General features: G+C 43.1%; 6 protein-coding genes across 12 annotated transcripts; 2 read left to right on the forward strand and 4 right to left on the reverse strand.

Moving 5' to 3' along the window:
• The first annotated feature begins 32 nt into the window (after positions 1-32).
• On the forward strand, positions 33-4429 carry fastkd1 (FAST kinase domains 1). Of its 5 annotated transcripts, none has more exons than XM_061286616.1 (15): positions 33-288; positions 598-843; positions 916-1055; positions 1133-1201; positions 1281-1406; positions 1475-2059; positions 2146-2277; positions 2360-2846; positions 2914-3028; positions 3105-3233; positions 3297-3428; positions 3503-3616; positions 3759-3903; positions 3977-4091; positions 4186-4429. In XM_061286616.1, exons 2-15 carry the CDS (start codon positions 718-720, stop codon positions 4279-4281), a joined length of 2511 nt encoding a protein of 836 aa, XP_061142600.1. In that variant the 5' UTR covers positions 33-288; positions 598-717; the 3' UTR covers positions 4282-4429. The 5 variants fall into 5 exon arrangements, with proteins under 5 accessions (XP_061142600.1, XP_061142599.1, XP_061142597.1 ...); XM_061286615.1 differs by adding an exon at positions 433-505 and having other exon boundaries at positions 34-288; positions 598-1055; XM_061286617.1 differs by having other exon boundaries at positions 35-288; positions 598-1055; positions 1475-1873; positions 1949-2059.
• klhl41a (kelch-like family member 41a) lies at positions 4271-6787 on the reverse strand. Its single transcript, XM_061286620.1, has 6 exons — positions 5617-6787; positions 5380-5537; positions 5197-5304; positions 4944-5129; positions 4719-4865; positions 4271-4639 (listed from the first exon to the last, which is right to left on the reverse strand). Exons 1-6 carry the CDS (start codon positions 6694-6696, stop codon positions 4528-4530), a joined length of 1791 nt encoding a protein of 596 aa, XP_061142604.1. The 5' UTR covers positions 6697-6787; the 3' UTR covers positions 4271-4527.
• Positions 6788-8370: 1583 nt separating this feature from the next.
• On the reverse strand, positions 8371-10822 carry bbs5 (Bardet-Biedl syndrome 5). Its single transcript, XM_061286622.1, has 12 exons — positions 10642-10822; positions 10458-10540; positions 10327-10392; positions 10143-10192; positions 9835-9962; positions 9637-9772; positions 9467-9562; positions 9288-9350; positions 9081-9215; positions 8894-8977; positions 8645-8668; positions 8371-8563 (listed from the first exon to the last, which is right to left on the reverse strand). Exons 1-12 carry the CDS (start codon positions 10701-10703, stop codon positions 8462-8464), a joined length of 1029 nt encoding a protein of 342 aa, XP_061142606.1. The 5' UTR covers positions 10704-10822; the 3' UTR covers positions 8371-8461.
• Positions 10823-11232: 410 nt separating this feature from the next.
• On the reverse strand, positions 11233-20352 carry col28a2a (collagen, type XXVIII, alpha 2a). Its single transcript, XM_061287582.1, has 35 exons — positions 20192-20352; positions 19981-20110; positions 19253-19827; positions 18950-18970; positions 18794-18853; positions 18136-18189; positions 17893-17937; positions 17789-17815; positions 17664-17708; positions 17537-17581; positions 17255-17308; positions 16964-17032; positions 16810-16878; positions 16669-16737; positions 15732-15800; positions 15534-15602; positions 15400-15468; positions 15239-15307; positions 15092-15163; positions 14957-15025; positions 14823-14894; positions 14653-14721; positions 14502-14570; positions 14337-14405; positions 14186-14254; positions 14031-14099; positions 13846-13914; positions 13704-13772; positions 13538-13618; positions 13409-13444; positions 13306-13342; positions 12610-13167; positions 12207-12493; positions 11919-12135; positions 11233-11823 (listed from the first exon to the last, which is right to left on the reverse strand). The coding sequence occupies exons 2-35, from the start codon at positions 20108-20110 to the stop codon at positions 11624-11626; spliced, it is 3651 nt and encodes a 1216-aa protein (XP_061143566.1). The 5' UTR covers positions 20192-20352; the 3' UTR covers positions 11233-11623.
• A 961-nt stretch (positions 20353-21313) lies between these two features.
• Positions 21314-24199, forward strand: LOC133160136 (ATP synthase subunit beta, mitochondrial-like). Its single transcript, XM_061287729.1, has 10 exons — positions 21314-21495; positions 21714-21887; positions 21975-22149; positions 22544-22665; positions 22732-22916; positions 22977-23135; positions 23205-23327; positions 23398-23610; positions 23682-23883; positions 23958-24199. The coding sequence occupies exons 1-10, from the start codon at positions 21390-21392 to the stop codon at positions 24053-24055; spliced, it is 1557 nt and encodes a 518-aa protein (XP_061143713.1). The 5' UTR covers positions 21314-21389; the 3' UTR covers positions 24056-24199.
• On the reverse strand, positions 23614-26777 carry zgc:172182 (coiled-coil domain-containing protein 89). Of its 3 annotated transcripts, none has more exons than XM_061287732.1 (6): positions 26529-26777; positions 25320-25792; positions 24924-25009; positions 24712-24848; positions 24583-24659; positions 23614-24498 (listed from the first exon to the last, which is right to left on the reverse strand). In XM_061287732.1, exons 1-6 carry the CDS (start codon positions 26622-26624, stop codon positions 24267-24269), a joined length of 1101 nt encoding a protein of 366 aa, XP_061143716.1. In that variant the 5' UTR covers positions 26625-26777; the 3' UTR covers positions 23614-24266. The 3 variants fall into 3 exon arrangements, with proteins under 3 accessions (XP_061143716.1, XP_061143715.1, XP_061143714.1); XM_061287731.1 differs by having other exon boundaries at positions 23614-24336; positions 24399-24498; positions 24712-25009; XM_061287730.1 differs by having other exon boundaries at positions 24712-25009.
• Between the last annotated feature and the right edge of the window lie 415 nt (positions 26778-27192).

The raw sequence follows: 27192 nt of genomic DNA on the forward strand, positions 1-27192 counted from the left end.
ACAGATAGTCACTACTTTACGGCACCTCAATGACTCCGCCAAAGATGTTCTATAAAGAAGATGATGATAAATTCTATTATGTTTTAGTTGTATGAAAGAAGGAAAAAAACGTGAATTAATTATCATTATAACGGTGTGCCGTCATTTTAATTCAAAATCTCTTTTTCTTCACCCAGCTGGAGTATTTTTGTTTATATTTTGCTCAAGGCACATGCAAACTAGAACTCGGAGCCGCACCAATTGCATTTGAAAACGTCACTTGATACGGAAGTAGTGCCCGCGTGCGAGGTGAGTTTGACTTTAAATGCTTATCCCTCGTTTTTCACTTAACTTAACCATGCAAATTCTTCTAATCTGTATATTTGTTACTGAACATTCGCGCAATTTGTGGCGGTTAAGTTTGTTTGATGTTGTTTGTAATTGTTACGACAGCGTGAATACCACGTTACAAAACCGATTACTCAATCCAGTTGAATGAAGGAATTTTCACATTTTTAACGTGACGGTAAGCGTTGTCTTTAACGTGTTCGAGATGATTATGTTACAGCACATATTTTTACTAAAAAAATGTTTTTGTTTATATGTTTCTTCATCAAGGAACATAATTGATCTTCTGACTATTGTTTGTGGGCGTGACCCCCTGTCACGATGACATGATGGTAGACAGTTCTATAATGCACATCCAACAATGAAGCAAATTGTGAGCTGAGCCCCAAGATGATGTTTCGACTCCAGCGTGTGAGCACCTGCTTTCGAAGGTTACTTCACAAGGTCCCTGTAAACCACGATCAGGTTCTGGATCAGTTGCGCATCTGTTCTGCCGAAGACCATGTGTTTGACTTGGTGGGTAAGAACAAGGCCAAGCTCACTGTGAACCACGTGGGTTTGGCCGTGAAGATGCTGTGGTATTTCCAGAAAGAGAAACCGCAATTGCTAAGAACAGTTCATCTCATCAAGAATCATCCACAGTTCCTGACACTTCGGGTTCTGGCTGAGAACAAAATTTCTCTCATGGATGACTTTATGTTGGTGGACTTACTGTATAGTTTCCTCAGGTATGTGAAGTGAAGCATCAATCTGAAGATGGAAATAGATGTAAATAAGTGCAACATGCTATTGTACTGTTTTCCAGGTTGAATGTAGATCCTCATGACTCGCTTGTTCAGCATTTGGTTTCAGAGGCTTGGTTAAGATTAGACAAGTGAGTCATTGTTTTCATTTGAGTGTCTTCATATTTCCTGGTATAAGTTTAAAATAATCATTTTTTTGCATATTTGCAGACTTCCATTGACTTCCCTGTCCAAGTTTGCCATTTGCCTTAGTGATCAGCAACTTCAACAAAGTCCTCTCATGGGCCACATCACAAACATTGTGGATCAGAAGTTGTCGTCCATCAATGATGCCAGGTTGGTAGAAAGATGATTAATCGGTTAGCATCAAAAGGTGATACAATGGTGGTGTTTCCCCTCTGCAGAATCCTAACGACGTTACTGATTAGCATTTCATCCCTGGTGTCTCCCCGTCTACGGGATGCCTTGATTAGTCGAGCGGACCACCTCATAGACAAGATGGACCCGTCAAACTACAACAACGCTCGCAGAGTGGTGCAATTCCTGCGCAACAGCAAGTACAGCCACAGGCCTCTCCTGGAGAAATGCAACCAGATCTTCTTGCGCAACATTCCCAGGCTGGAGGCGGAAAACATCAGCATTTTTATGGGGCTGTATCAGTCGCTGCAGTTCAACAACTGCGACTTCAGGCTGGCTGTGAAACTACGGCTGATGGAACTCATCGAGTCGAGCACGGAGCCCCTCTCTTTTACAAAATTGTTTGCTGCTCTGGCACCCATGGCCAGTCAGGAGATCAGAGACGGGTTTGTTGTGGAAAACCACACAATTGTAATTTTTTGTACCATTTCTGATCAATGTGCTTGTTTTATGGCTTGCAGTTTGGAGAGCACGGCGTTTCTCTTGGCTGATGAGTTGAGCGCGCAGCAGGCGTTGGCCATTGTTGAAACGCTGGAGGAGATTCAGAGTAGGAACCTCAGCTTGATAAACAAGTGAGTCCATATCATGCCGGGTTTGTTAGCTGCTAAGCAGCTCCAGTTGACATCACTCACTAATCCACTGTTTGTTTTTCTTCCAGGATTGTAACCGTAATCCAAAGAAACCTCGACATCTACAAGCCCATGGAGATCGGTAGAATCACCCAAGCCCTTTACCAGTTGCATTATCCAAATCCACAACTCTTTGCCAAACTAAGAAGCATCTTAGTCAAGTAAGTTGATATCTAAAATACAGTTTATAAATCCATCAACTTGTAAAGCCAAAAGTCGGAATGGCCCCTTTTTCTTCTTGAGATTCTTAGAGTGCAGCGTCCTCCCCTACGAAGTGACCATGTTGACCCGCATCCTGTCCATGCTTCCTTCACCGCGCCTGGAAGAAGCCGTGATCTCGCGGGTGGACGCAGTGGTGTCCCAGTGCAACCTCAACGACCTCAGTAGTATTTCCTCAGCCGTGGCCAGGTGGCTTCGCAACGGCCCGTCGTCCCGCCACGGCGCCCCCGGCAGGTACGTGGGGCTGCTGCAGAGCCTCAACCGCTGCGGCCAGCAGAGGCTGCAGACGGCCGAGCGGCTGGACCTGCTTCTCGAGGAACTCAAGAACATCTCGGGGGAGTGGTTTGAGGAAATGTTGCTGGACGACACCGTGGCTACGCTACGGAGAATGATGGACCAAATCAACTGGACCAACGTGCCAGATTTGTCCATCTTTTTAACTAGAATAAATTATCACTGTCCTCCCTTAATGGAGCGTATCGCCGATGTGGCTATTCAAGACATCGACAAGGTGATTTAAAAAAAAAAAAAAAACCGCCTCACATTGAAAGATACAAACGTTCGTTTCTCTCTTTAAGATTCACCACTCTGCAACGTATGCCACCCTCCTTCCATTTTCTATCCTCAATTATGATTCCGAAAAGGCGGAAAAGTTATACGATGTTTGCGTACAGCGCTTCACTCCTCATATCAGTAAGTAAGAAAGTTTATTTGATTCTTATGAACCATGTGGCCATCTTTGAGCAGGGACAACATTTTGTGTTTCTAGGATCCTTTGACCCTCATATACTAGTTCTGCTGGCCTATAACTTGTCGGTAGCTGCCTGTTTTCCCGAAGAACTACTCAAAGAAATCTTCAGCATAGATTTTCTTGGAAAACTGGACACCCAGCTGGAAAGTATGTGCGGAAATCCGTTTAAGTTTTGTTCCATATCCGTCTTATATACTTTTAACTGCACAGTGCTACCTGATGCCCTGAACATGCGTACTCGGCTACGTCTCATGGAGCTCAACCGTGCCGTGTGCCTGGAGTGTCCCGAATTTCAGGTGCCGTGGTTCCACGAGCGCTACTGCCAGCAGATGCAAAGGAAAGGTAAGAGAAGGTTCTTGTGGCTACGGACCTGCTGGAAGCTGATGTTGGACGTAATGTGTCAAATCTCTCTTCAGGGAACGGGGCTATCAATCCTGTACAGAAGCAGATCCACAAAATGTTGGGCGAAGTTCTGGGTGGGATTAATTTTGTCCGCGTTGCAGAGGTCACGCCGTATTTTTACACTGTAGGTGAGTCGAATTCAATTTGTTCTGGGATGCTGGTCGACATAATTAAAAAAAAAAAAAAAAATTAAAGTCAATGAACAAAAACCAAATACAATATTAAGAAGACCAAAGATGACCTGTGAATATTTTCCTTTCTGTCCCACAGACTTTGAATGCCTTCTGGACAAGCGACTGCAGCCGTTGCCTTACAGCCAGCCGAGTGCTTTGCAGATCTCGGACGGAGGGAAGATCCACTGGGATTCGAACTCACTGGACGACATCAGGAACGAAATTCCACCGGGAGCACAACGGTAGGAAACTACTGGTCGAGAAAGATTTTTTTTTTTTAAAGTGAGTACTTATTTGTTTCGACTTATCACACAGTGTTGCTATCAACTTCATCGATTCCAAGTCCTTCTGCAAAAATTCCCAGCATATAAAAGGGGAGGCCCTAATGAGGAAACGGCATCTTGAAATTTTGGGATATTGTGTTGTTCAGGTGTGTCTTATTTATATTACAAAAATATTCTCAACATTATCTTGGCTGTCAAACATACGCAAGTTAAGTTTTCTTACCCTTGTTGTGTTTCCAGATCCCTCACTTTGAATGGAACTCAATGGAGCTTTCAACACTGGATGCGTGGAAGGAATACCTCAAAAAGAAAATATTTACAGAGCTTTTGCCTTAAAGGAATTATTTATTGAAATAACAGTTATAAAGTCAACACTGTTCGAGCCTAGTCATCATTTTACAGAAGTACCATCAAGTGCTACTTATTTATATTCATCATGTCGTGGATATTTGCTTTCATAGAGTAAAAAATATTTTTTACAAGATGGGAGCTTTTGTTCTCTTTTTTTCCTCTGTGGAGTTGTTTCTCTTCAGTTGGAATTGAAGTCTGCAAGTGTATCGATTCGAATCTGTTCCTGAGCTGTTACAATTTGGCCATACGGGCCGCATTGAGGCGCATGGCTGCGCAGGAGGCTCCGGCCGCATAGCGCATCTCTCGGATCATCCCCGTCCACTCCTTCTTGTCGTCTTCGTACCTGGAGGGAGCAAACACATTCTTAGAGTGCGGTCGAGTCTCACGGCAGAACGCTACGTACGGCACAAAAAGTCACGTACTGCCAAATGTCCACAACTTCAACGGGCTCACACTCCTTGTTGTCGTTCTGCACTATGGCGAAGCCTCCGATGGCGTACAGGAGTCCTCCGCAGCTGACCAGGTTGATGGAACTTCTCTCCTGGGGAAACTCTGTGAATGGTGACCACCTGGAAAATGGGTGGACGATGAAAATTAAAGCGTAATGGAGATTACCGGACTGACTCGGTTCAGTGTGATTTACTTACTTGTTGGTTGAAAAGTCGTAAGCTTCACAGGCGGCAGTAAGGCCTTCTTCATTGACTCCTCCGGCCACAATGAGCTTCCCTTTGTGGACGACGGCTCCGAACATGGACCGTGGTGTCTTCATGGCGGCCACCTCTTTCCACTCGGACCTCTTGTGGTTGTACGCTAACATCTTATTGGTCGGTTTGCTGGGTTTGAACGAAAAATGAATACCAATACAATGCAGAAAAAAAAAAAAAAAACTGTTCAACTTACTTATCATCTGTTTTCCCGCCAATACAATAAACCAGTCCGTTCTCAGAAACCACACTGTGTCCATGGATCCTCAGGGGCAACTTTTTTGTTTCAGTCCACTTCAGCTTTCTAAAAAACGTCCGAAATAAAAGCATTAATTAAAGGATTTCAATCGAAACTCTTGACAAAAACAGCGAGACTTACTCCGTGTCATAGCACATAACGGTGTCATGGGACTGATTGCTCTCCAAGTCTTTTCCCGCCACAGCGAAGATGAGATTTTCAAACTCCCCCATACCAAACAAGCACCTAGGGGAGGGCATGGGGGGCAACGCAACCCAACCTCCAGCAAGATTGTCCATCTAGAAGGACATTTAAATCAACTTTATTCCGACCACTACTTCACCAACCTTCTTCCGTGTGATAAAAGCAAATCTTTACCTGATAGAAGTAACACTGCAGCGGGTTGTCCTTGTTGTCTTCGTCCACAAAGAGTCCTCCCAAGACATAGAGGTTGTTCTTCTTGGACACCAGACTGATGTGGTTTCGGGGGATTTGCTCAGTCATAGCGGCTAAGAAACATTCGTTTTCCTGCCCGTCGTAGGCCACCGCAGCTGTGTCGTTGATCATCAGCACAAAGTCTTTAGCAAACATGCCGTATCTGCGAGTATCATTCAGGTAGCCGGGCAAGGTGGCCTCCTCGCCTTCAGCATCGCCCTTTTTCTTCTCTGGCAGCTTCCCCGCAAACGCTTCCTTGATCTCTTTGATTTTTGGAGCGACATCCGGATTGCTTTGGATGAGGTCGTCCTTTTCGACCTTTTCCTGGAAATACTTCTCTGGGAGTAATCGGAAACGGATGCAATCGAAGGCCTCCTTTAAGGACTTGATGCGATTCTCCTTGTCTTTCCTGATCCACTTCATGAGGGTTTCAAACACCACTTCTTCCTTCTCCACATTCAGAGCATCTGCTCCAATAAGAGCAAAGAGTTCAGGAGGCGACAGTTCCAAAAAGTCAGAGTCCTTAGCGACGGTCAAGAACCGATCGGCGATGTAATCTCGAGCTGCTATTGCCAGTCTGGGGCAGTTGATCATCAGCCCCATCCTGTAAATAGCAAGGCAGTTCTTCATGGTTATCTTCTGCTGGAGGAAGTTCACGCACACTGTGAACACCGAAGGGATCTGGAAGCGGCTGGCAACGGTCAGGACGTCCTGCACGTTGTCATCGTTGATGTCGATCTCTGCCGAGTACATGTACTTCACAATGGCCTCCATGACGGCAGGATCCAGATCCTCCAAAACCACTTCTTTTTTGTCCACTTCCCTGCCATCTTCGGAGAAGTAAAGCTCCCGGAAGTAAGGGCTGCATGCTGCCAGGATGAGCCGATGGCAAGGGATGCTCCTGTCGCCCACCTTCAACATGCAGTCCACCAATTTATTTTCATTCAGGAGCTCTTTGAGTCCATCCTGAAGCAAAGTGCTCTGAAAGAGCCGTAGATCTTCCTTCAACCCTCGAGGGTCCATTGCGGTCACGATTGTATCGGAAGAGCAGCAGAGCGAATACAACCGGCCGCGGTGAAGGAGCGGAGTTTTATAGCGGTCAGATCCGAGGCTCCCGTCAGTATAACCGTGCTCCTCTAAATTTAGCCCGGCGCCCCATCTGGGAGGAATTCAGCTTGGCCCTATCAGAGCCCACAAACAGCTGTCATGGAGTAAAAACAACCGAGGAGCCTCGTCACCCTGGTGATTCGTAACAGCATTGTTAGCGGCCCTCACCAAAATAACCTATGAGCTTCATATCTGTACTTTGGAGTACTTTTACCACCTCTGACCTCGGCTTGGGGTACATGTAGTCAGTCGATGAAACTGAAAAAGACTTGGGTCAGATTTGTTTTAGAATTCATTGCTCACGTTTGGCATTCTAGAGCAGTATTAGCATGTAGCCATAGTATACGAACAGCTGCTGCTATAGGCGATGACACTTTGTCCTCTTTTAGCATTATTCCAATACTTGAGAGCTGTGTTTAGACACCAAGTAATAAGGTACATAGGAACTATGCTGGATTATATAAGATATTTATTTGCTTTACAACAGGGGTCCCCAAACTTTTTCCTGTGAGGGCCACATAACCTTTCCCTTCTCTGATGGCGGGCCGGTGGCAGTTTGTAACAGAAAAAGTGTGACGATCGTAGGGGAGCTTAAAAAATTATTGTTTTCCAGAAAGCCACACATAACCAAATAACGGTTATTTAATAACCCTTACCAGGTTCTTTACAGAAAAAAAGTCAGGAAACAAATAATAACACTATTAATGAAATAAATAATAACTAAACCCTCTCTGAGTTCTTCACAGAAAAAACAGGAAATAAATAATAACTAAATAACTCTCTCTGGGTTCTTCATAGAAAAAAAACCATGGAACATTAACTTTCTGTTGTGCCATGCACAATCTTAACAGATAAAAGTTCAGCTCAGTTGTCAGAGCAGAACCTCTCTGACACATATGAGCAGTCTCTTAAAGTTCTTGTGTTCCTTCCTTATAATCCTTTTGTAGGTTCCAGTAGGCTTGTAGACACTTTTTAGTTTTTAGTTTGATAGTGCGTCATAGTCTGGAGTAAAATTTGTTGTGGCAATTCTTAGGCGAGATCCGAGGTGTTGGTCCGTTTACCTCGATCTGTGACGGGTAGATGTTGACGTTCATGTGGCTGAACGTCACGTCGCGTACGTCGAGCCAAATTGGCAACTCTTTTAAACGCTCGGCACTGTGTTCACCCTGCTTTACTTGGGCGACATTTTAACGGAAGGATTCCAGGGGAAGGTTTGTGGGTGGCTTTTGCGCAAAACTGCATCTGAAAGCTCAGCGCGCAAATTACAAGAATGCTGTCGTCACAGCCCACGCTCTAAATTCGGGACTGATACAAATAGAGCGCGAGTGCGCCATGTCCGTACACGCACTTGTGAGTGTGCACCGAGCTTTCTGACACGGCTTCCGGTAGTAAATGCGCAGGCGAGCTTCCCCATCTACTGGGGAAACCCAGTCATTGCAGGCAAAATGAGCAAAAAAAAAAAAAAAAAAAAGTTTAATAATACAATTTATTCAGGGTTGGCGGGCCGGATTAATCGGTCCCGCGGGCCGTATCCGGCCCGCGGGCCGTAGTTTGGTGACCCCTGCTTTACAACAAAAATATATAATAAGGTCATGTGGACAGTAAATATTTATATACTATAAAAACTATACAAATGTACTTTCTGTAATCACAATATCTACACGGATAAATAATGTATATTTTAGCTCATGACTTCCCACAATCCTTGAAGCGTAAATCCATCCCTCAGCTTCTCAATGGCGAGACCGAGGTCCTCGGAAAAAACGGGCTCGCGGTCTTGTTGCTTAGGAAAACGCAGGCATGTGATTAAAATTGTTGTTATCATTGATTTAAGATTCTAATCAAATCCATCGAGGGACATTACCTTGTTGCTGTCAGCGAAGTACGCCTGTGGGCAAATAACAATTGATAAGTTTATAGTTGATAAGCTACTGCTTGCCACATTATGAATCTAACGTTAGTTCATTTTAGTTTTAATTTGATTATTTTAGAACGGGCCAAATGTGTGTTCATGATGTCGCATGTCAGCAGCTATTCTCGGCGCCGGAAAGTTCAACCAGAGAGTCCCCCAGCAGGCGGGCTGAGAGTGACGAAGGAGAACAGAGCCACTCACAGCGAAAGCATCCGTCTGCTCATCCGGCTCGATTTCCACGTCATCGAGAGGTTGCTCCTGCGTCACTTCTTCCAGTGGCAGTGGCTAGAAGTAATGTTAGGACAACAAGCTAGGGTTGGAATACTTTTTCTTAGCATAGTTGGCTTTTATTTGACGTTTGTTAATTTAAATTCTTAATGTCTTGTACCTTTTCTTCCATTTCGTAGTCCACTCCAAAGATGGGGTTGACGGAGTATACTTTATGTAGCGAGTTGATTTCTTTCAGAGCATCTTGAAGCTTCTCCACAGGGTCAATCTTGAACCCCAGCACATAACCGCCACTCTATAAAAACCCAGTAGAAATTTGTCATGAACATGCAAGCATAAAAACACATGTAAAGTATCATAAGCGTACCTGGCGGGAGCTTTCAATCACCAAAGCCAAGCCAAATTTGGAATCTCTAATTCGGATGGACCACTTTGAAAAGAAAGATAAATAAAATACAGCTCATGGTATTCTAGGGAACACATGACATGAATGAAATGTATTATCTTGTGCCTCCTGGGTAAATTAATAAAATATAGAGTACGTACAATCTGGAGGTAAGGAATGCTGACGTTGAAGCTTTCATTCATGTTGGCATGCCATACAATCCGCACATTGGTGACAAATAAGGTTCCTAGGTTTCCCTAGAAGACAACAAACAAACAAATAATCAACAAACATTTAATGTAACACAATGATACAGTATGAAAACCTGTACCTGATCACTGGATAAATTCCAGACGCCATTGATTTTGTCGTAGACTTGCTCCCGAGGTAAAAGTCGCAGGTTCTTGTTTTGAATAAGCGCTGCTCGCAGTTTCAGGTCTCGATACATTTTAGATGTTTCGTAGGCTCTGCGTCAAAGAAACAACTATTTACTGTAGAGTTGTATTTTACGTTTTGCATGCTTTAATACCTGTGCACAGCAATAACAGATGTAAAGAGGCGGGGGCTTCCTGGGACCACATTGGTGAAGATGAACTCAAATCTTGTGTTGTTGGACTTGGTCAGGATGTAAAGGGCTTCGGTTTGGCCTCGAAGTTTCTGGAGGAAAAAAAATTGTAAATAAATAACTTAATTAAACTGAACGTAAGGAATCAAACATTTTCGGCCCCTTGGGGGCATTTGTCATTACAATTTAAGTAATTGCTTTCGCTTTTAAAAGTCTAAAAAGGTTCTTAAAAATCTGATTAATGAAGACATTATAGGAGCGACACAACTTACGGAGTTTGCTGTTCTTGTTGTGATGTTAATGATGGAGTTGTATCCCACAGCTGAAAAACGAAATAAAAGAGCTGTGATTACCAACCAAACTTTTGTTTTATTTTTCTTCTGTTAACATTATGTAGCCATTAGTTATCAACACAACTATTAATTAAACACGACATAATAAGATTTAATTACTCACACAAATTCACTCTTGGAAAAGCCAAAGAATGCCAAATAATTCTCAGGTTTGTCACCAAGAGTCGGCCTACGAAAAACGAAACCACATATTTAGATCGAGACATGGCGATACAAATTAAAATCTAAAAGTACCTCTATCTCCGTTATTTCCTTTTGTGTCTTCGATAGAGTCGAGGCAGTCTATGAGCACTTCGCCAGGCCGAGTTTTCATCTGCCTGTGGGGAAAATTTAAAGTGTATCATGTTTACTAAGCAATGTGGAGGACCACCGATGTACCTTGCTAAGCTAACGAGCAATATAAGTAAATGTAACTTACAGTGTGGTTATGTCAAAACGAACGTCTCTGTCCTCCCAAAGAGCATCTAAAATGGATGCCATGGTTAAAAAGCTGTTGGACGGAGCTTTTATTATTTTAATCGATGATAAAAACTGAGTGGTTACTGGCTAAGTAGCAGATTTGCTAATCTGACAAGCGTCTGCCGAGCTGCAGTCTCTATGGAAACAGACAGCAAGTTAGAAGGGACAGTTTAGGCGATTTCGCCTATAGATGATAACAGTAAATAAACTCAATAATAAAATATTATTTAAAAACATTTGTTCACTAATTGATTCTGCTGCTTGTTGTGGGGTGAGTTAAGTCACTCAAGGAACTCAAGTCGGGTTACTCCTCTGAAAGTATTACTGTTTTGTATGTACAGTTTAAAAAATAATAATATTTTGACTTTTAGGTTTGTGGTATTTATTTCATTTTAAGTTACTAACTAGTGACTACAGTATGTTTCCTTATAAAGGGGGACTTACGATGGACAAAAACAAACAAACAAACAAACAAACAAACAAACAAACAAACAAACAAACAAACAAACAAACAGATATACAAACAAACAAGCAAACAAACAAACAAACATCAGTTTTATTATTTTATTAATAAACACACAAATAAAGACATTAATTGAAACAGTAACACACAGCCCAACCGGTGACACCATTTTTGGAGGGATTATGAAGACAATAATAAGAACCGCGACAACACTTCTCACTCGATGACAACTTCAGTAGACTTCTGCACACGTAACTTAAAAATAAGTGTCCCTGTTTGGCAGCTGCCAATTACAACCTGACACCAGACATTGAAATAATTTGTCCAGCAGCATAGATTTCAAAGTAAAGCACATGGCTCAGATATGTTAAAAAAAAAAAGACATCCAATAGATCTTGGATAAGGTCAAGCTGATAATATGACAATTAGTTGAGGATCACAAAACATTAAGCCAATGTACATAATTATTGTCAAAATCTTAAATACCTGTCTTCAATATAACACAAGTCTTCCTGCATTCCTCTTTGGTATCAAATCGATTGTCATTTCCAGGACAGCCTCCATACCAGAACTGTGCGCATGAATTGGCCTGTTTGTCATAATACCAGCGGATCTTGTACGCTCTGCAGGTGCCTTGGTCCAAGTTGAGGCTACAGCGGGGATCGCGAAGCGCAACCTCTGAAAGATGAAGAAAAAAAAACACTTCTTGTGGTAAAAAAAAAAAAAAAAAAAGCATAATAAGTCAAGCAAGATTAATTGCATGCAGTACTCACCTTCAGGCAGGACTGGACTCACCACACGATGCAACTGATTAGAGTTTGAGGATACAGATCCTGCAGTGGAGGATGATGAAGATGATGCTTCATTGGAGACCGTGCTTTCTTTCACATGTGACAAAGATCCAGTTTTGTTCACGACAACAACGCTGCTGCTGGCTCTCACATGAGCCCTCAAGTCTAAATCTTCACCATCTTCGTCGTCTTCCTCCACCTGAGTGATGGAAAAAAAAGAACTTGTATTTACTTCAGAATTTACAAAGCCAAACAATTTTGGAGAATGACCTGAATAGGAAGTGGGTCAGAACTGATGGGTAGTGTGAAAGTATCTCCACGGCCACGGTTGTTGGGACGCCTCACATTTGTGATCTCCTCCTGGTGACCATTCCCAATCACTTTATTCTCAGTTTTCCTATAGCCATTGCCGAATCCATCAGTAAGCTGTCCGTAGCCATTATTTCCATTGATACCGACTCCGTTGTTGCCGTTCCAGTGCCCGTTTGCGATGCGATTGTAGATGAGGGCACCGTTTTCATCTTCACAGAACTGGCTGATGACTTTGGACTCCAGAGCTGGAAGCAGAAAATAATAGATGAAAAAAACATTTTATTGATGCCAAGACATTGAAGTTAGCTGAGGAGTTTCAAGTGGACAAATGTAGCGCTTTGGCACCACCACTGTGTATCACCTGGCAGAGTGTTGAAGTCATCAATAAGGTACATGTGTTCACTATCAGGATCGGAGGCAATGAGGTTGAGTTCTCTCAGAAACTCCGTCTGCGTCAGATCCGAAGAATTGACGATACCCAGAGCGTACATTTCGATATTTGCGGCATGGGCCTCTCGCACGGCGATATCAAGTTTAACGGGCTCTCGCTTGTCCGTCTGACCATCGGTGATGACGATGGCGACCTTCCTGACGCCGGGCCTGGCGCTGTAGAAAGCCTCCTGAGTGGCCTTTCGGATGGCGGTGCCGGTGTAGGTGCCCTCGCCCATGTAAGGCATCCTTCGGATTGCCTGCTTCACATCCTGTTTGTTCGTGTAGCGGACCAAGTTGAACTCCAGATGGACGTCCAGGCTGTAGAGGACAAGGCCGATTCTCGTGGCGTTGCGTCCCACTGTAGTTCGGTCCACCAGCCTGGTGACGAAATCTTTGATGATTTCAAAGTTGTCAGGGCCGACGCTCTCGGAGCTGTCGATCACAAAGACGAGTTCCATCGGCCTTTCTTTGCACTTGACGCCGCATCCTGATAACGGCAAAATACAAGCGATCACTTTGTGTTGTCCTTGTTGTTAGTCTCCGGGGCCCAGACATTTATAATATGCAACATTTGGCCACTCTGGAATTTCAGCTGATTTCCAATAGGAATTTGATTGACACTCACCACATATTTCTTTAATGAGCTTAATAATGTCCTCTCTCTGAAAAACAAAACTGCATTAAAACAAAACCTTGAAACAATTGGGAATGCATTAAAATGAACATACTGTCAGTCCTGCGTCTCCTTTTGTTCCCGGTTTTCCCTGTTATCCGATGAAACGTCACAACTTCAATATATTACAAATAATTATTGACATTCATTTTGTGGTTATAATGTGTAGTATATCTTCACATACTGCTTCACCGGGCAGTCCTGGATCTCCCAAACCTCCCTTTGCACCTTTCATTCCTCTCTCACCCTGAGACCCACGGTCACCCTGTATCAACAAAGGGTATTGAATCAGAAACCAGCTAGTCCGATAGCGTAGATGATAGCATCTCAAAAGAAATAAAAACGCTTACTTTGGCTCCAGGAAAACCATCACCTCTGGGCCCTCTTGGTCCAGTTAAACCTTGGGATCCTGGATCCCCCTTAAGTTAGATGATTAGATAAACCTTCAGTGAGTAATCAATCATGACGATATGAACTACTGTTAATGTTTACCTTTGGTCCTTGAATACCCTCTCCTGGTGGTCCATTTGGACCAGGAGGACCCGCTCTTCCAACATTACCCTTGGAACACATTTTGAAAAATCACAATCACTCATTCAGTTTCCTATTTTTATCCGGATCCGAAATAGCAGTTGGCAAAGAAATTGTGAGTATAACGATCTTTGTGCTAATCTCACTGGAGGTCCTTGTATTCCTTCTCCGGGAGGGCCGGGCAAGCCTGGTAGTCCTCTAAAGCCAAGGTCTCCCTGAAAAAGGCATGACATGACCAAACAGATTTAAAGTAATCATTTAAACATACATGAAACCATGTCAAATGGGGAACAAGTGAAACCTTAGGTCCAGGAATGCCTATTCCTTCTGGTCCCGGTTCCCCTGGTAAACCTGGAAGTCCTGGTGGCCCCTTGAGAAGAAACATGTCTACTTGTAAGCAATGTCAAAGGCAGGCTACAAGTGTTAACATCTTGGTCGATGGTTTCACAAACCAGTGGTCCTGGACTGCCTTCGCCTTTTGGACCATGTGGACCGTGTGGACCGGTATTCCCTCGATCACCCTGATGGAAGAAAACCCAGTTGAGATGATCAGTACCATAAGGCTGATGTGTTCCTTTTGCCAAACAAACAAGTTTTTGCAGTCGCATTTTGTTTACCTTTGGACCTGGAAGTCCAACGCCTGTTTCCCCAATCGGTCCAGGCGGACCAGTGGGACCTAAATCTCCCTGGAGACAAAATAATTGAAGCCTTAGTGTTCATTAGTCTAAGTAAGAACAAGTCCTGATCAATAAATAATGAGTCATTCACCTTTGGACCTGTTATGGATCGTCCTGGCGGCCCCGGAATGCCCTGGTGTCCCGGTAACCCGCGTTCACCCTAGCAAATGGTTACGTAGTAAAGAACGTGACCTCGTTATTGCGAAGGAAACTTCACCATAGTGAGCATTTATTGTAGGTCAATGATTCTTTGAGTCCTACCTTTGGACCGGAGGGTCCTGAGATCCCTGGAGGTCCATGTAACCCCCGAATGCCCCTAAGACCCTGGTCCCCCTTTAAACCAGAACCACACAGAAAGTGGGACTGGGATTTAACGCCAAAACCAAAATACAAACCTTCTCTCCTGGAGTGCCAATTCCTGGAGGTCCGTCAGAACCTCTTGAACCTGGTAACCCAGGTTCCCCCTAAGAGGGGAAAAAGTCATTTAGATACAAAGCCTTTTTCAGCAGGGTCAGTGCAATTTTCTGTACCTTCTGTCCTGGAGCCCCATCCTCTCCTGGAAGACCCGGTAAGCCACCTAAACCAGCAGATCCAGGTTCTCCCTATGACAATCCCAAGATGATGATGATTGTCGTTCAATCATTAGCAAAAAGATTTTAAAGATGGAGTTATCTCACCTTTGCACCAGATTCACCGATACCTCTCTCTCCAGGTGATCCCTGCTCTCCAGGTAAACCTTGATCCCCCTTAAGAAAAAACCAGAAGATTGGTCCTCAAAAACGCTAAAATTTTTCGATGAATGAGATATTCAAGCATTTTGAGAACATTTTCCGCAAACCTTAGGTCCAGGCAAACCCTCTCCTGGAAGTCCTCTAACTCCTGGTGGACCTCTTGGACCCTCAACTCCCTGAATAGTAATCAAGATTACTTTCAGTAACTGCTAAGTGCACGAATATAAATTGGTTAACTGACCTTTTCTCCCTGTATGCCAACTCCTGTCAGCCCAGTGAGCCCTGGAGGACCTGCAGGCCCCAGTTCACCCTGGAAGACAACCATCAACTTCATAAAATGGAGGAAGAACCGTTCAAAATTCCAAGATGGTGGCCCCAAGATCCAAGCTATGCAAAATACTATTTCTTGCTTTATGATACAATCGTAATCTTAATTTACCCGTTCTCCTTTCATCCCCACGCCCTGTTGTCCTCTCGATCCCCTCGGTCCCGGAAGCCCTCGATCTCCCTACGGAGCAGAATCAAGCCACGTTACATCAGACCGGCTTGATTTTGATTGGATCTCAGCCAAGTTTGTATTGTTCTCCACTGAGACTGTTAAAAAGAGGAGCGTGTTGGCTCTTGTTGCCCATTTCATTCAGATGATTCCACCTGAAAGGAATGGAAGTTAGTCTTTATTTTTCCTTTCATACCAGTGTCAAAATGACAAAGTGGGGTTTTTCTGATGCCGACGTATCGAATAAGCAGCCTCAACTTGTGTAATAAAATGCATTTGTGTGTGTGTGTGTGTGTGTGGGGGGGGGGGGGGATTTTTAGAGAACTGCCAGTTCAGCAAAAGAGTTAAAGCAGTGCTTCTCAAATAGTGGGGCGCGCCCCCCTTGGGGGGCGCGGTGCTATTCCTGGGGGGGCGCGTGTGACCCTGGGGAACAGGCTTTTTTTTTGGCAGTACTAGAATAAAGTGTAATTGCGCGTTTACTACAGCAGGGGGCAGTGGCGCTCTCATTGTTACTTCTGTCACGTTTGCGACAGTGCAACATTTTACGACTTACAAGACAAGTTAGGATAGTCACGGTGGGGAGGGGGGGCGCGAATAGTTTTCTTCTTGCTAGGGGGGGGCGTAACAGAAAATAATTGAGAAGCACTGAGTTAAAGCAATAACACACAACTTGGGAAGTCTGGCTTTGCTCAAACAGATGTGTACTCGCTTGAGGACATTTCCAGTGTGATTTCACTCGTGTTACCTTTAACAAATAAATGTCATCCTTTATTTCCACAACAATAATCTCCTCTCAAATGATGCATGTGCTGTCTTGCGACGAAGGCTGGAAATTTTGTGAAAGTCATACACTCATACACAGTTGTGAATAATATTGTACCTTGGGTCCAGGAAGGCCCTCACCCGTGGGTCCTTTTTCCCCTTGAACACCTTGTGGCCCTTGAGGTCCCTGCAAAAAAAAAGTATTGCTCAGAGTCTAAAAATTTGTTGTCACAGTGATTTACACAAAGTCAAAACTCACTGGTGAACCATGTGCACCAACGCCTGTAAGACCAGGAGGACCTGGGCGCCCCTGGAATCCCATGTCACCCTAAAAAAAACAACCAAAAAACAGTACACACTCGGAAATATAATCGCAGAAAAGAAATAGGTGAAGAAAAGAGTTCACGACATACTTTTGGTCCAGGTATCCCAATGCCAGTTTCTCCCTGAATACCCGGAGGGCCAGGTGGTCCACGTTCCCCCTGTCATGGAAAATGTAGGTTATCCTCACAAGTCAGGACATGTTTTGAACTCAATCTGTCAGTTTCAGTCAAGTTGGTGTCTTAGCACATATGTAACCTTGACACAGAAGATCAAAAGGTCTGTTAGTGGATAAAAAGATAAAATGCCCTTCTTTCCTTTTGTTCTTTCACTATTAGAAAAATGACGTCTAAAAAAAAAAATACACGTATATATATGCGAACCTGCTTTCCCTGTGGGCCCTCTGGTCCAATGTCTCCATGTGGTCCTGGTTGTCCCTGGACACAAATAGGAAAGTCCACATTTTTGAAGAGCAGGCTTAAAATCAGCAGATATAATTTAATATACAATCTTGACCTACTTTTACAGTAATTGATTACATTTCCTTGTTTACATTTTAAATGAATTCTTCTTCTTTGCTGATCAGATAAGTCTAATAATACAATTGCATGTCATGAGTTTTATTCTCTATTGGCGTAAATATTTCACTCCTTCTATTTATTGACCTCCAGTCCTCTAGGTCCTCTTGCACCAACCGGTCCCTCTGGACCCTGCAGCAGATCACATAACAATAAAAAGTAAATTATGGGAAATGATAATAAATATGATGATGAATTGTACATGTTGTCCAACCCTGTCTCCTTTGATTCCTGGAGTGCCGCACTCTCCCCGTTCACCCTGTGTATGGATGACCAAACTCATGCTCATCATGTGGACTCCATTTTTGTTTTACAAAATGATCTGCCCTCTATTCTTACCTGCTCTCCTTTGTCTCCTGATTTCCCCTGCAAATATATTTGATTATTAGCCATTAGAGCGTATAACATAGCGTTTTAATGTTCAGGATTGAATTCAAAGTTACCTCTGTACCATCCCGGCCCGGTGTGCCACTTGTTCCTGCTTCACCCTGTAATGTCACCAACATGCTGAGTCATCAAAACAAATAATAGTCTGTCCAAATTCCCATTCTTGAGAAAGTGAACTCGTTTGACACTGAAAAATAGATCTTAGGTGTGCAACCTTTGGAATGTGATAAAGGTATAAACATCTTTTTTTTTTTAAAGTTTGACAGAGGGTCAAGCCATGCGGGCCAACAGGTGCACACCTTTTGGCCTTTCAGCCCGGGGGCTCCCTCTTCTCCTGGACGACCTTTCTTGCCCTAAAGAAGGAAACAGAATAATTTTTTTTCCCGATTTCTCAGCTTGCTTAGCACTTGAGCATGACACATTGCTTCTAGATGACGTCTGGAGCAATAAATAGGGCAAGTGTGGTCTCGCCCTCCGGGGTTAGAGGTCATAGCGTTGAAACGCACCTGGATGCGTGTCAGTTGCTATCCTCCAGACATTGCTGCTTTGTGACCATTAAGCCAATAAGAGCAATTATGAGAGCAGCCGTGTCTGAGCGGAAGAATGTCAAGAATCTCTGATGGAGAAAGCACCTGGTTGATGGACATGCAAATGTCTGTCAGCATAGCATCATTATTTGCTAGCTAGCTTGAATGGAAGTTTGGATAACCATCTCCAGGTTGGCGTGCGAGCGCAGAGTTGAGAAAATCCGGCGTGAAAATGCACAAAGGAAAAAAAGATGTGTCTGATGAAGTGTAAGGTGCTTTTGTAAAATGCCTTCAAGCCAGAAAAAAATCAAACATTTAAAATGATTGTTTACGCCTGAGCAATTGCTACTCATGCCAAAAATTTGTGGAAAGCAAAAATCGCCTTGAGGGTATGTTGATGTCTGACACTTGAAAAGTCGTTTCTACTCACCGCAGGCCCGCTGGGGCCTCTCTCGCCTTTTTCACAGGCACATTTTGGAGCCAGTGGGCACTGAAAAAAAGAGAAGGGATACATTGTGTTATTTTCAATCAGTTTAATATTGATTTCAATTTCAATTTGTAAGTGTACAAAAGAAGCAACGCTTACTCCTTCATCAGCAAGGTCAGTCTGCAAATAAAAGCAAACAATTTAAATTACATTCTTATTTATGTTTATTTTAAAAAATATATATATTATTATTATTGATTATTTAAAAAAAGAACCTTAAAATGTCATTAGTTTTCCATCAGTCAACTTAAATAAACTTAATAAGAATATAATATAGTATATAATAAAACTATTATTATTAAATATTAATTTAAAATATTAAATTAAAATATTAAATTAAAATATTAAATATTAATTATAGATATCAAATAAATTATATAATAAATAAGTGCCTTTACTCACAATGTTTGTCGCCACTTTTTCAACTACGTCTCTGTCTTGCAAATTGTGGAGGAAGTGGGACGCGGGAGAACTGGCGAGGAGGCGGAGCTGTGCCACATTGGACGGCTCGTTGGCGGTTCTGGTGATGCCCAGAGTGAAGAACTTGACCCCCTGGTTCTTGGCCTCAGCGACAGCGGAGAAAATATCCGGGTTCCTCGGGTGGGAGGAGCCATCAGTGAGGAGCACGGCGACTTTAATGCTGCCCAGGCTGGACTCCTCACGGTAGAGCTTGGTCATGTTGGTGATGGCGTACGTGGTGTAGGTGCCGTGGCCGATGTAAACGATGGGAGCGATGCGGTTCTTGAAGTTCTCCGTGCCCCTCCAGTCGCTAAATCGTTGCTCTGTGATGACTGTACTACTGTACTGGAGCAGGGCCACTCTCAGACTCAAGCTTCGACCCGTCTGCAATTTCAGGCCTTGGAGTCGATCCACCAAATTCATCGCAAACTGCTTCTCCTGATTGTGGTTGTCTTTGGCGCTCTCGGAGCTGTCCAACAAAAAACTGAGCTCCAAGCTACAGTCCTCATCTAGGATAGCTGCAGGAAGAAATGCAAAAGGTGTCTCTTCAAATCATTTCCACTCAGGTTTATGTTAAATGGAATTCCACAAATGACAAAAAGTAACCAGACAGAAGGAGAGTTTTGAGTTCAATTGAGTAAGTACATTGAGGAGAAAATATTTTGTTTTACCTTGCCCATCATAAATATTTGCATCCAGTGTTTTTGTGCGTGATTTGGTTCTTCTGTTATCATGTAGATCTTGAGCCCAGACACAAGTCAGTGCCGTGGTCAACAGCATTGATTCCCACGAGAGGAGCATCTTTGTTTCAACGAAAAATAAAAGAATGAACAACTAAATGCATGTAAATAGAGAGCAAGCATCATTGACTGGTCAACCTACTTTGAGAGGTTGTAGTATTTCCGTAAGCTGTTTGGACCTGCAGGACCAGGAAACGGACCACGTTGGATGAAACGGACCGGCTATCTCATTTACCGTCCATCAGCAGCGACAGCGGTGTCGTCCTTCTTGGAAGCAGAGTCAGAGAACCTGAGTATAGGCACACCTCTTTTATAGGGAAGAACCACCCAAGCAATTGAATGGATTCTTGCTCAAGCAGACTCTCTTGCCTCAGGGCTCAAAAAGGCAGGAATACATTTCCAACCATGACGAGGTTTCAAGTTGGAATTCTAGACATGTTTGAAATTTGCAGGTTTTCTCACTTAAATGTATTGCATGAAAAAAGTTCATAGAATTCAGTAGTGTACTAAAAAACAAAAGTTGTTTAGTTTTCCCAAAGAAAACAACATGTAGCCACAGGCTTTCTTTTCACCTTCCGACCTCGACCGATGACCATCACTGATAGAGCCGAGCTTCAGGTGTCCCTCGTAGTCGGACACTTTGGGCGATGGATTCGATGAGTTTTCTGTCCACTTTTTCCAGGTGAGAAGGCTTTGTATTGCAAAGCTGCAGGCAAGAAGTAATTAGAGGAGACCTTGTGACAGAAAAGAATGTTTCTCTGAATGATAGGTTGGCAAAATCCACCCTGTTGGTCTATGATAATTGGCCATTCATCATTTATACGACCTAGGACAGTATTTCTTGGTAGTGCAAAAATAACAAAACCCCATGGTTTTGAGCATTTGAATTATTACACTATTTATTACAGTGTTTCCTAGACATTTAAGTTACTTGGGGTTTGAGTCTGAACTCTAAAGGTCACTTTGGAAAAGGAGCACATCATGAGTATAATGTTAAAAATTTGCCAACCTTATTTAATGTACCTTTACTATACTGTACCCCCACAACACCTGCTCGGAAGATATTTGCGTACTTTTCCATTGTGTTTTTGTATAGTTTTGCTGACTGTGTTATTCTTATTACGAGTAGCTTTGTGTTTAGTATGTAGTTTGAGCTAATAATGCTAATTTCTTCGCTTATCGAATGTGACGTCATTGATAAACGTCTCAGGATGTGCTTATACCGCCCTCCAGCGGCAGACAACACACTGCGCAGGCGCAGGACTGTCCAGTCCGCTCAGCAGCTGATACTACTGTCTGAAGCTGTCCTCTGAGCGGCTTCACCTTCAGCCATATTAACCATGCTGGGTACCGTCGGACGTTGCTGCAACGGGGTTTTGCAGGCTTTCAAGCCCGGTGTCAACTCACTGAAGACATTCGGCGGTAGAAATGCGAGCCTCAATTTGGGTGAGATATATGGGACAGTTAAAAGTTGGGCGTTTTATTTCTTTTTATTCTGACTGTGTTGCCATGTCCACCTCTGTGACCTTTTGTTATCAAATAATGCAAGATCATCATTTTTGAATACAACTTTCTTTCGAGTCTTTGAACTTCCTTGACTGACCAGTAAGTGTACTTGTGTACTTGCTAATCGAGTTCAACTTTGTTTTAACGTGTTATTGCAGGCAGGGGCTATGCAAGTCCCGCTGCTCAAGCAGCTCTCGGCAATGGACGCATCACGGCCGTGATCGGTGCTGTCGTGGATGTCCAGTTTGACGAAGGCCTGCCCCCCATCCTCAATGCACTGGAGGTGATGGGCCGTGACAGCAGGCTGGTGCTTGAGGTTGCACAGCATCTCGGTCAGTGACTTGAATTTGATACCTGAGGAGCAGCAGCGAAGCCGCAAATGGTATTTTGAATCGGTCTACTTTTGTGGTTTTCTCCAGGTGAAAACACAGTCAGGACAATCGCCATGGATGGCACAGAGGGTCTGATCCGTGGGCAGAAGGTTCTTGATACCGGCGCCCCAATCAGAATCCCTGTAGGGCCTGAGACTTTGGGCAGGATCATGAATGTCATTGGAGAACCTATTGATGAACGTGGTCCTATTAGCACCAAACAGTAAGTTTTCTCCTGCCACGTTTTTGAATTTTTTCTACATCAAGCAAAATAGCTTTTAAAATCGAGTTGACCTATTTGTTTTGCGACAAAGCACATTGCCATACTGATGGCCGCAACTCACGCCGAACCACTCCATTTGCAGACTGGCTAAAAGCTTAGCTAGTTAACTCCACCCACATTCGACACCCATGTCACTCACCTGTCACTAAGCTCCGCCTTTTAAAGCTGTAGACAGTCAGAGATATGGCGTCCCCAAGTGGACGAGAATAACCTCACGTGTACATTGTGTGTCGTAATGCCATTTGTCATATGACTTCCCACTCGACTTCTATGAATAGAAGTTTTTAAAATAGCAAAAACAGCGAGTATAAAAATAACCCCAACTATCTTTCAGAACCGCTCCTATCCACGCTGAAGCCCCCGAGTTCACTGACATGAGTGTGGAGCAAGAGATTTTAGTCACCGGCATCAAAGTGGTCGATCTCCTTGCACCCTACGCCAAGGGTGGAAAAATTGGTCAGTAGCCAAGACCGTGTTTACGCAAGCAAACGTCTTCTAACTATCATACTTGTTGTGTGTCAGGTCTGTTTGGCGGCGCTGGCGTAGGTAAGACTGTCTTGATCATGGAGTTGATTAACAACGTGGCCAAGGCTCACGGTGGCTACTCGGTGTTCGCCGGAGTCGGAGAGCGCACCCGTGAAGGCAACGATTTATACAACGAAATGATTGAGTCTGGCGTCATTAACCTGAAGGACACCACGTCAAAGGTGACGCCCATTTAACTTGTTTGAGTCTATTATTTTACCGGCTATTGTTTATGTTTTCAGGTTGCGCTGGTGTACGGTCAGATGAACGAGCCTCCGGGCGCCCGTGCCAGGGTCGCTCTTACCGGGTTGACAGTGGCGGAATATTTCCGCGATCAAGAGGGACAGGATGTGCTTCTTTTTATCGACAACATCTTTAGGTTTACTCAGGCTGGATCAGAGGTACGAAACCCAATATTCACGGATGTTCCACTTCTGGATGGATTTTCAAGATGAAAATAATTTTTCCAGGTGTCTGCCTTGTTGGGTCGTATCCCCTCTGCCGTGGGATACCAACCAACCTTGGCCACCGATATGGGTACCATGCAGGAACGAATCACAACCACCAAGAAAGGTTCCATCACCTCGGTTCAAGTAAGTCGGCCGAATGGGAATGGATGCGGCCGTTTCCCAGACTCGAACTAAAACATAGCTCGCATTGCAGGCCATTTACGTGCCTGCCGACGACTTGACTGACCCCGCCCCCGCCACAACATTCGCCCATTTGGACGCCACAACCGTGCTGTCCCGCGCCATTGCCGAGCTGGGCATTTACCCTGCCGTGGACCCCCTGGATTCCACCTCCCGCATCATGGACCCCAACATCGTAGGCTATGAGCATTACGACGTCGCTCGAAGCGTACAAAAGATTCTCCAGGCAAGACTTGCATCATTTTTTATTTTAATGATGAACAAAAACAAGGTCTAATGAGGTCTCCTTTTTTCCAGGACTACAAGTCACTACAAGACATCATCGCTATTCTGGGCATGGACGAACTGTCCGAGGAAGACAAGCTGACCGTCGCTCGTGCTCGCAAGATCCAGCGTTTCCTGTCGCAGCCTTTCCAGGTAGCTGAGGTCTTCACTGGCCACATGGGAAAGCTGGTGCCTCTCAAGGAGACAATCAAAGGATTCCAGAGCATTCTAGCAGGTAGTGCCGCACAGGAATTTGTTCCCACAATGGACTAAACCGATTAAAACTTTCCTTTTCTAACTGTTGTTCAGGGGAATACGACGCCTTGCCCGAACAGGCGTTCTACATGGTGGGTCCCATCGAAGAAGTGGTCCAAAAGGCAGAGAAACTGGCAGAGGAACACTCTTAAATGAGCGTGGGTTAGAAGTCTCTCTGATTTGTACAGTCTTATTTCTATTTGAGGAACTTCTGACCTGTCACGCTGAGTATCTTGTGGTTTGTATTGTTCCGAAAAGCTTGGCATGAGAGTAAAGGTGACGTTGTCATACAGCAATACTCTTTCTTTGGGTCTTTGTTTTGGGTGCCCTGATTGTTTCGAATGGTTTAGCTCCTCAAGTGTCTCAGTATCTTGTTGAGCTCTCTTTCCTTAGTGAGGAGACTGTTGCTGTGTTCTTTGAATGCCTCGAAATCCTGTAAAATACCAATATGAACATTGATGATGGGATGTGAGTCTTTTTATCTTCAAAACAAACCTTTTGAAGCATCTCGTACTTGGTCCTGGCTTCTTCTAGGGCCGACTTGAGCGATCTGACTCTTTTATCTGCGTTAACTGCATGTGCTTGCTGTTTAAACCTGAATTCAAGGAGACATGGCGGCGTTATTTTAGCGCTACGTTTTCACAACACAGCGGACAAAATGAGCAACTATTTAGTTTACCGTTCCTCTGCTTTTAATTGGGCTTTCTTCAGTTCTTTAGAGTGCAGCTCAAGAAGCTGGAGTTCTTTTAGCTTCTTCTGTAATGACATAAATGTTACATTTTGATGACGAACGCCATTTTTCACATACCTGTAAGATGTTCTCTTGTTCCACAGAAGTACGCAGCACTTTTTCCTTCTCTTTGGTGAGACTTAAGATGCTTTTATTCAGTGTAGCTTCCTTCAACGCGTGCTCCTCCTCGATGGTTTGAAGTTTCAGTTTTACAGCTGATGGGGAAAAAGACAAAAGTTCCAGAGTGCCTTGGTACGTCATGTGCAGATATATGGGACTGAGTTGTTGACCTTTCAACATTTCTTCTGTGACCTCCTGCTGCTGCTGGGCTTTGCTCAGTTGTTCGAGGTAGGACGACGCCATCTCTTGACGCTCTCTTGATTGTTTCAAATATGATGAGACACATTGGGATATTTTCTCCCTTTCGATCAAAATGTGTTAATCGTACAACTACAGTGGTGCCTTGAAATGAGCTATCGTGGTAGATAATAAAGAAAATCTCAACATGAAACAAAGGGAATTTCATTTGTGTGGTCATGGAACAAATTCAATTCGTACATCAAGACACCACTGTATTAATTTTTTGCTGTTAACTCATTCAGTGCCAGCCCAAAGGAAATTTGACGTCTATAGTCACGAATGGCAGTGAATGAGTTAATCTCGATAAAAGAAAAAAAACATCTTACTGATAAGCAGTCTCCTTAGTGGTGAACTCCTCTGTCAATGCTTTGATTTTCTTTGTTAGATTTTGAATGATAACCTCTTTATCGTGTAACTTTTGTGAGAAAAGCCTGTCGTTTTCCGCCTGCAGCTGCTTGTTTTCCTGCTTCAGCTGCACATTCTGCCGTTTGTACTCCTCCATGAACGCAATAATCGCTTGGCTGTTGGCATCTAAATCCAGAAATCTTTTTTCCACCAGCTCCGCTCTTTGGTGCTTTTGTATAACGTCTTTCTGACAGCTGTCAAGTTGTTTCTCCAGCTGGGCCTTGACCTGCTGGAGGGTTTTGCATTGTTTGAACAGCTCATCTGACTTCTCTTTTAGTACACAAATCAAATGGGCTTGTTCTTTTATTCTTGATTGCAACAGCAATGTCTCCTCTAAATCGGAGCAGGAGAGGTCCATGCATTTCTCTAAAGTCTTTGGATTGATGTCCAGGTGCTGTGAGAAAACAAACAAACAGGAAAACTGAATGTTATAGAGGTAAGCATTAATGACACTTGCCGACCACATTGTTTGCGCCATTTATTATCTTTACAAAGAAAATATTTCGTTTTCATTACTGTTAAACTTGACCATATTTGACACTCAGTATATGGAGACTTATTTATTACTTTGGTTCACATAGTTTTTGTGACATTTTTGCTTGTTGTGCAATGAAAGCTTTGTAATGTTAAAAAATAATAATAGTAATAATTTAAAAAAAGGTTGGTATTACATTATACACGTGGACCTAATTAAGGTTCTGGTCATGTACAAGTACTGATGAAAGTGCCAAAAATAAAGCTATATATAATCATACATTGAATATACAATATAATATGTGCTTGCTAAATCATACAAATATTTTCAGATTGTAAAATGCTAAAAAAAAATACATCTTTTTTTTAAACCTAGTTTACACTTTCACAAGAGGGCGCCACTACGTTGGTGGAGAAGAAATCTCGTTATATGTATAAGTTAAACATTCTTTAATAACAAATTCAGCAATAACAAATTAACGTTATTACTGATTTTTCCAACTTTATTGACTTAACAGAGACAACACGTCACTTAGTGACGTAGGCTTCTAATAATAGCAGAAGGACCTAAATTAATTCTAACCTACATACACTGATATGAACATAAACCAGTCAAAGGTAAGTAATAAATTAAAAGTTCTAGTATTGTTGCTTACGGAATTGTTGAGTGACAATCCGTTAAGTAGCAGGGTATCCTCAGACTTGGTCAGTTTCTTTCTCAGGTTTTCAGACTTTTTTCGATGAGACGACATATTGAGAAAAGGCCCTCCGACTTCTTGATGTCTTTTTGAAGTATATTCACTAATATTGTTTTTATTAGACTCGTTTTTCTAGTTTTTTTTAAATGAGTATCCTAGTTGCGAGTTGCCTCTTTTATGCTCGTTAGACAATGGACTTAAAAAAAAAAAAAAGGCTTGTGTACTTGCGTACTCAACACTTCCGAGAGCACGAGGACCCGCTACGGACTTCATGACGTCACCAGCTCGCGAGCGTGTCGTAATTTTTTTTTATTCTTTTTTTTTTTTAAAGGCATGTCATCAATTTGAATCACCAATTCTACCAGAAACATTTATCCGGGCAAACTGAATTATGTTACAATAATTACAACCTTCAGATAGTTCCCTGAGAGAAGCAATTATTTTTTTTTCTTTTGGCAGTTTTTCATTTCATTGTTACGCTATAAGAGCTAGAGTCATACGTCGTCATTTGTGTGTATATGTGTGTATATTTCAGCACATACTATGATGTTAGTGTCAAGCTAGGAAATGTTATGAATTAAAAAAAAAAAATCACAACGCAATGCATTGTGGGACAACTTAA

This window comes from Syngnathus typhle, linkage group LG9, assembly GCF_033458585.1.
Source record: "Syngnathus typhle isolate RoL2023-S1 ecotype Sweden linkage group LG9, RoL_Styp_1.0, whole genome shotgun sequence".
NCBI lineage: Eukaryota > Metazoa > Chordata > Actinopteri > Syngnathiformes > Syngnathidae > Syngnathus > Syngnathus typhle.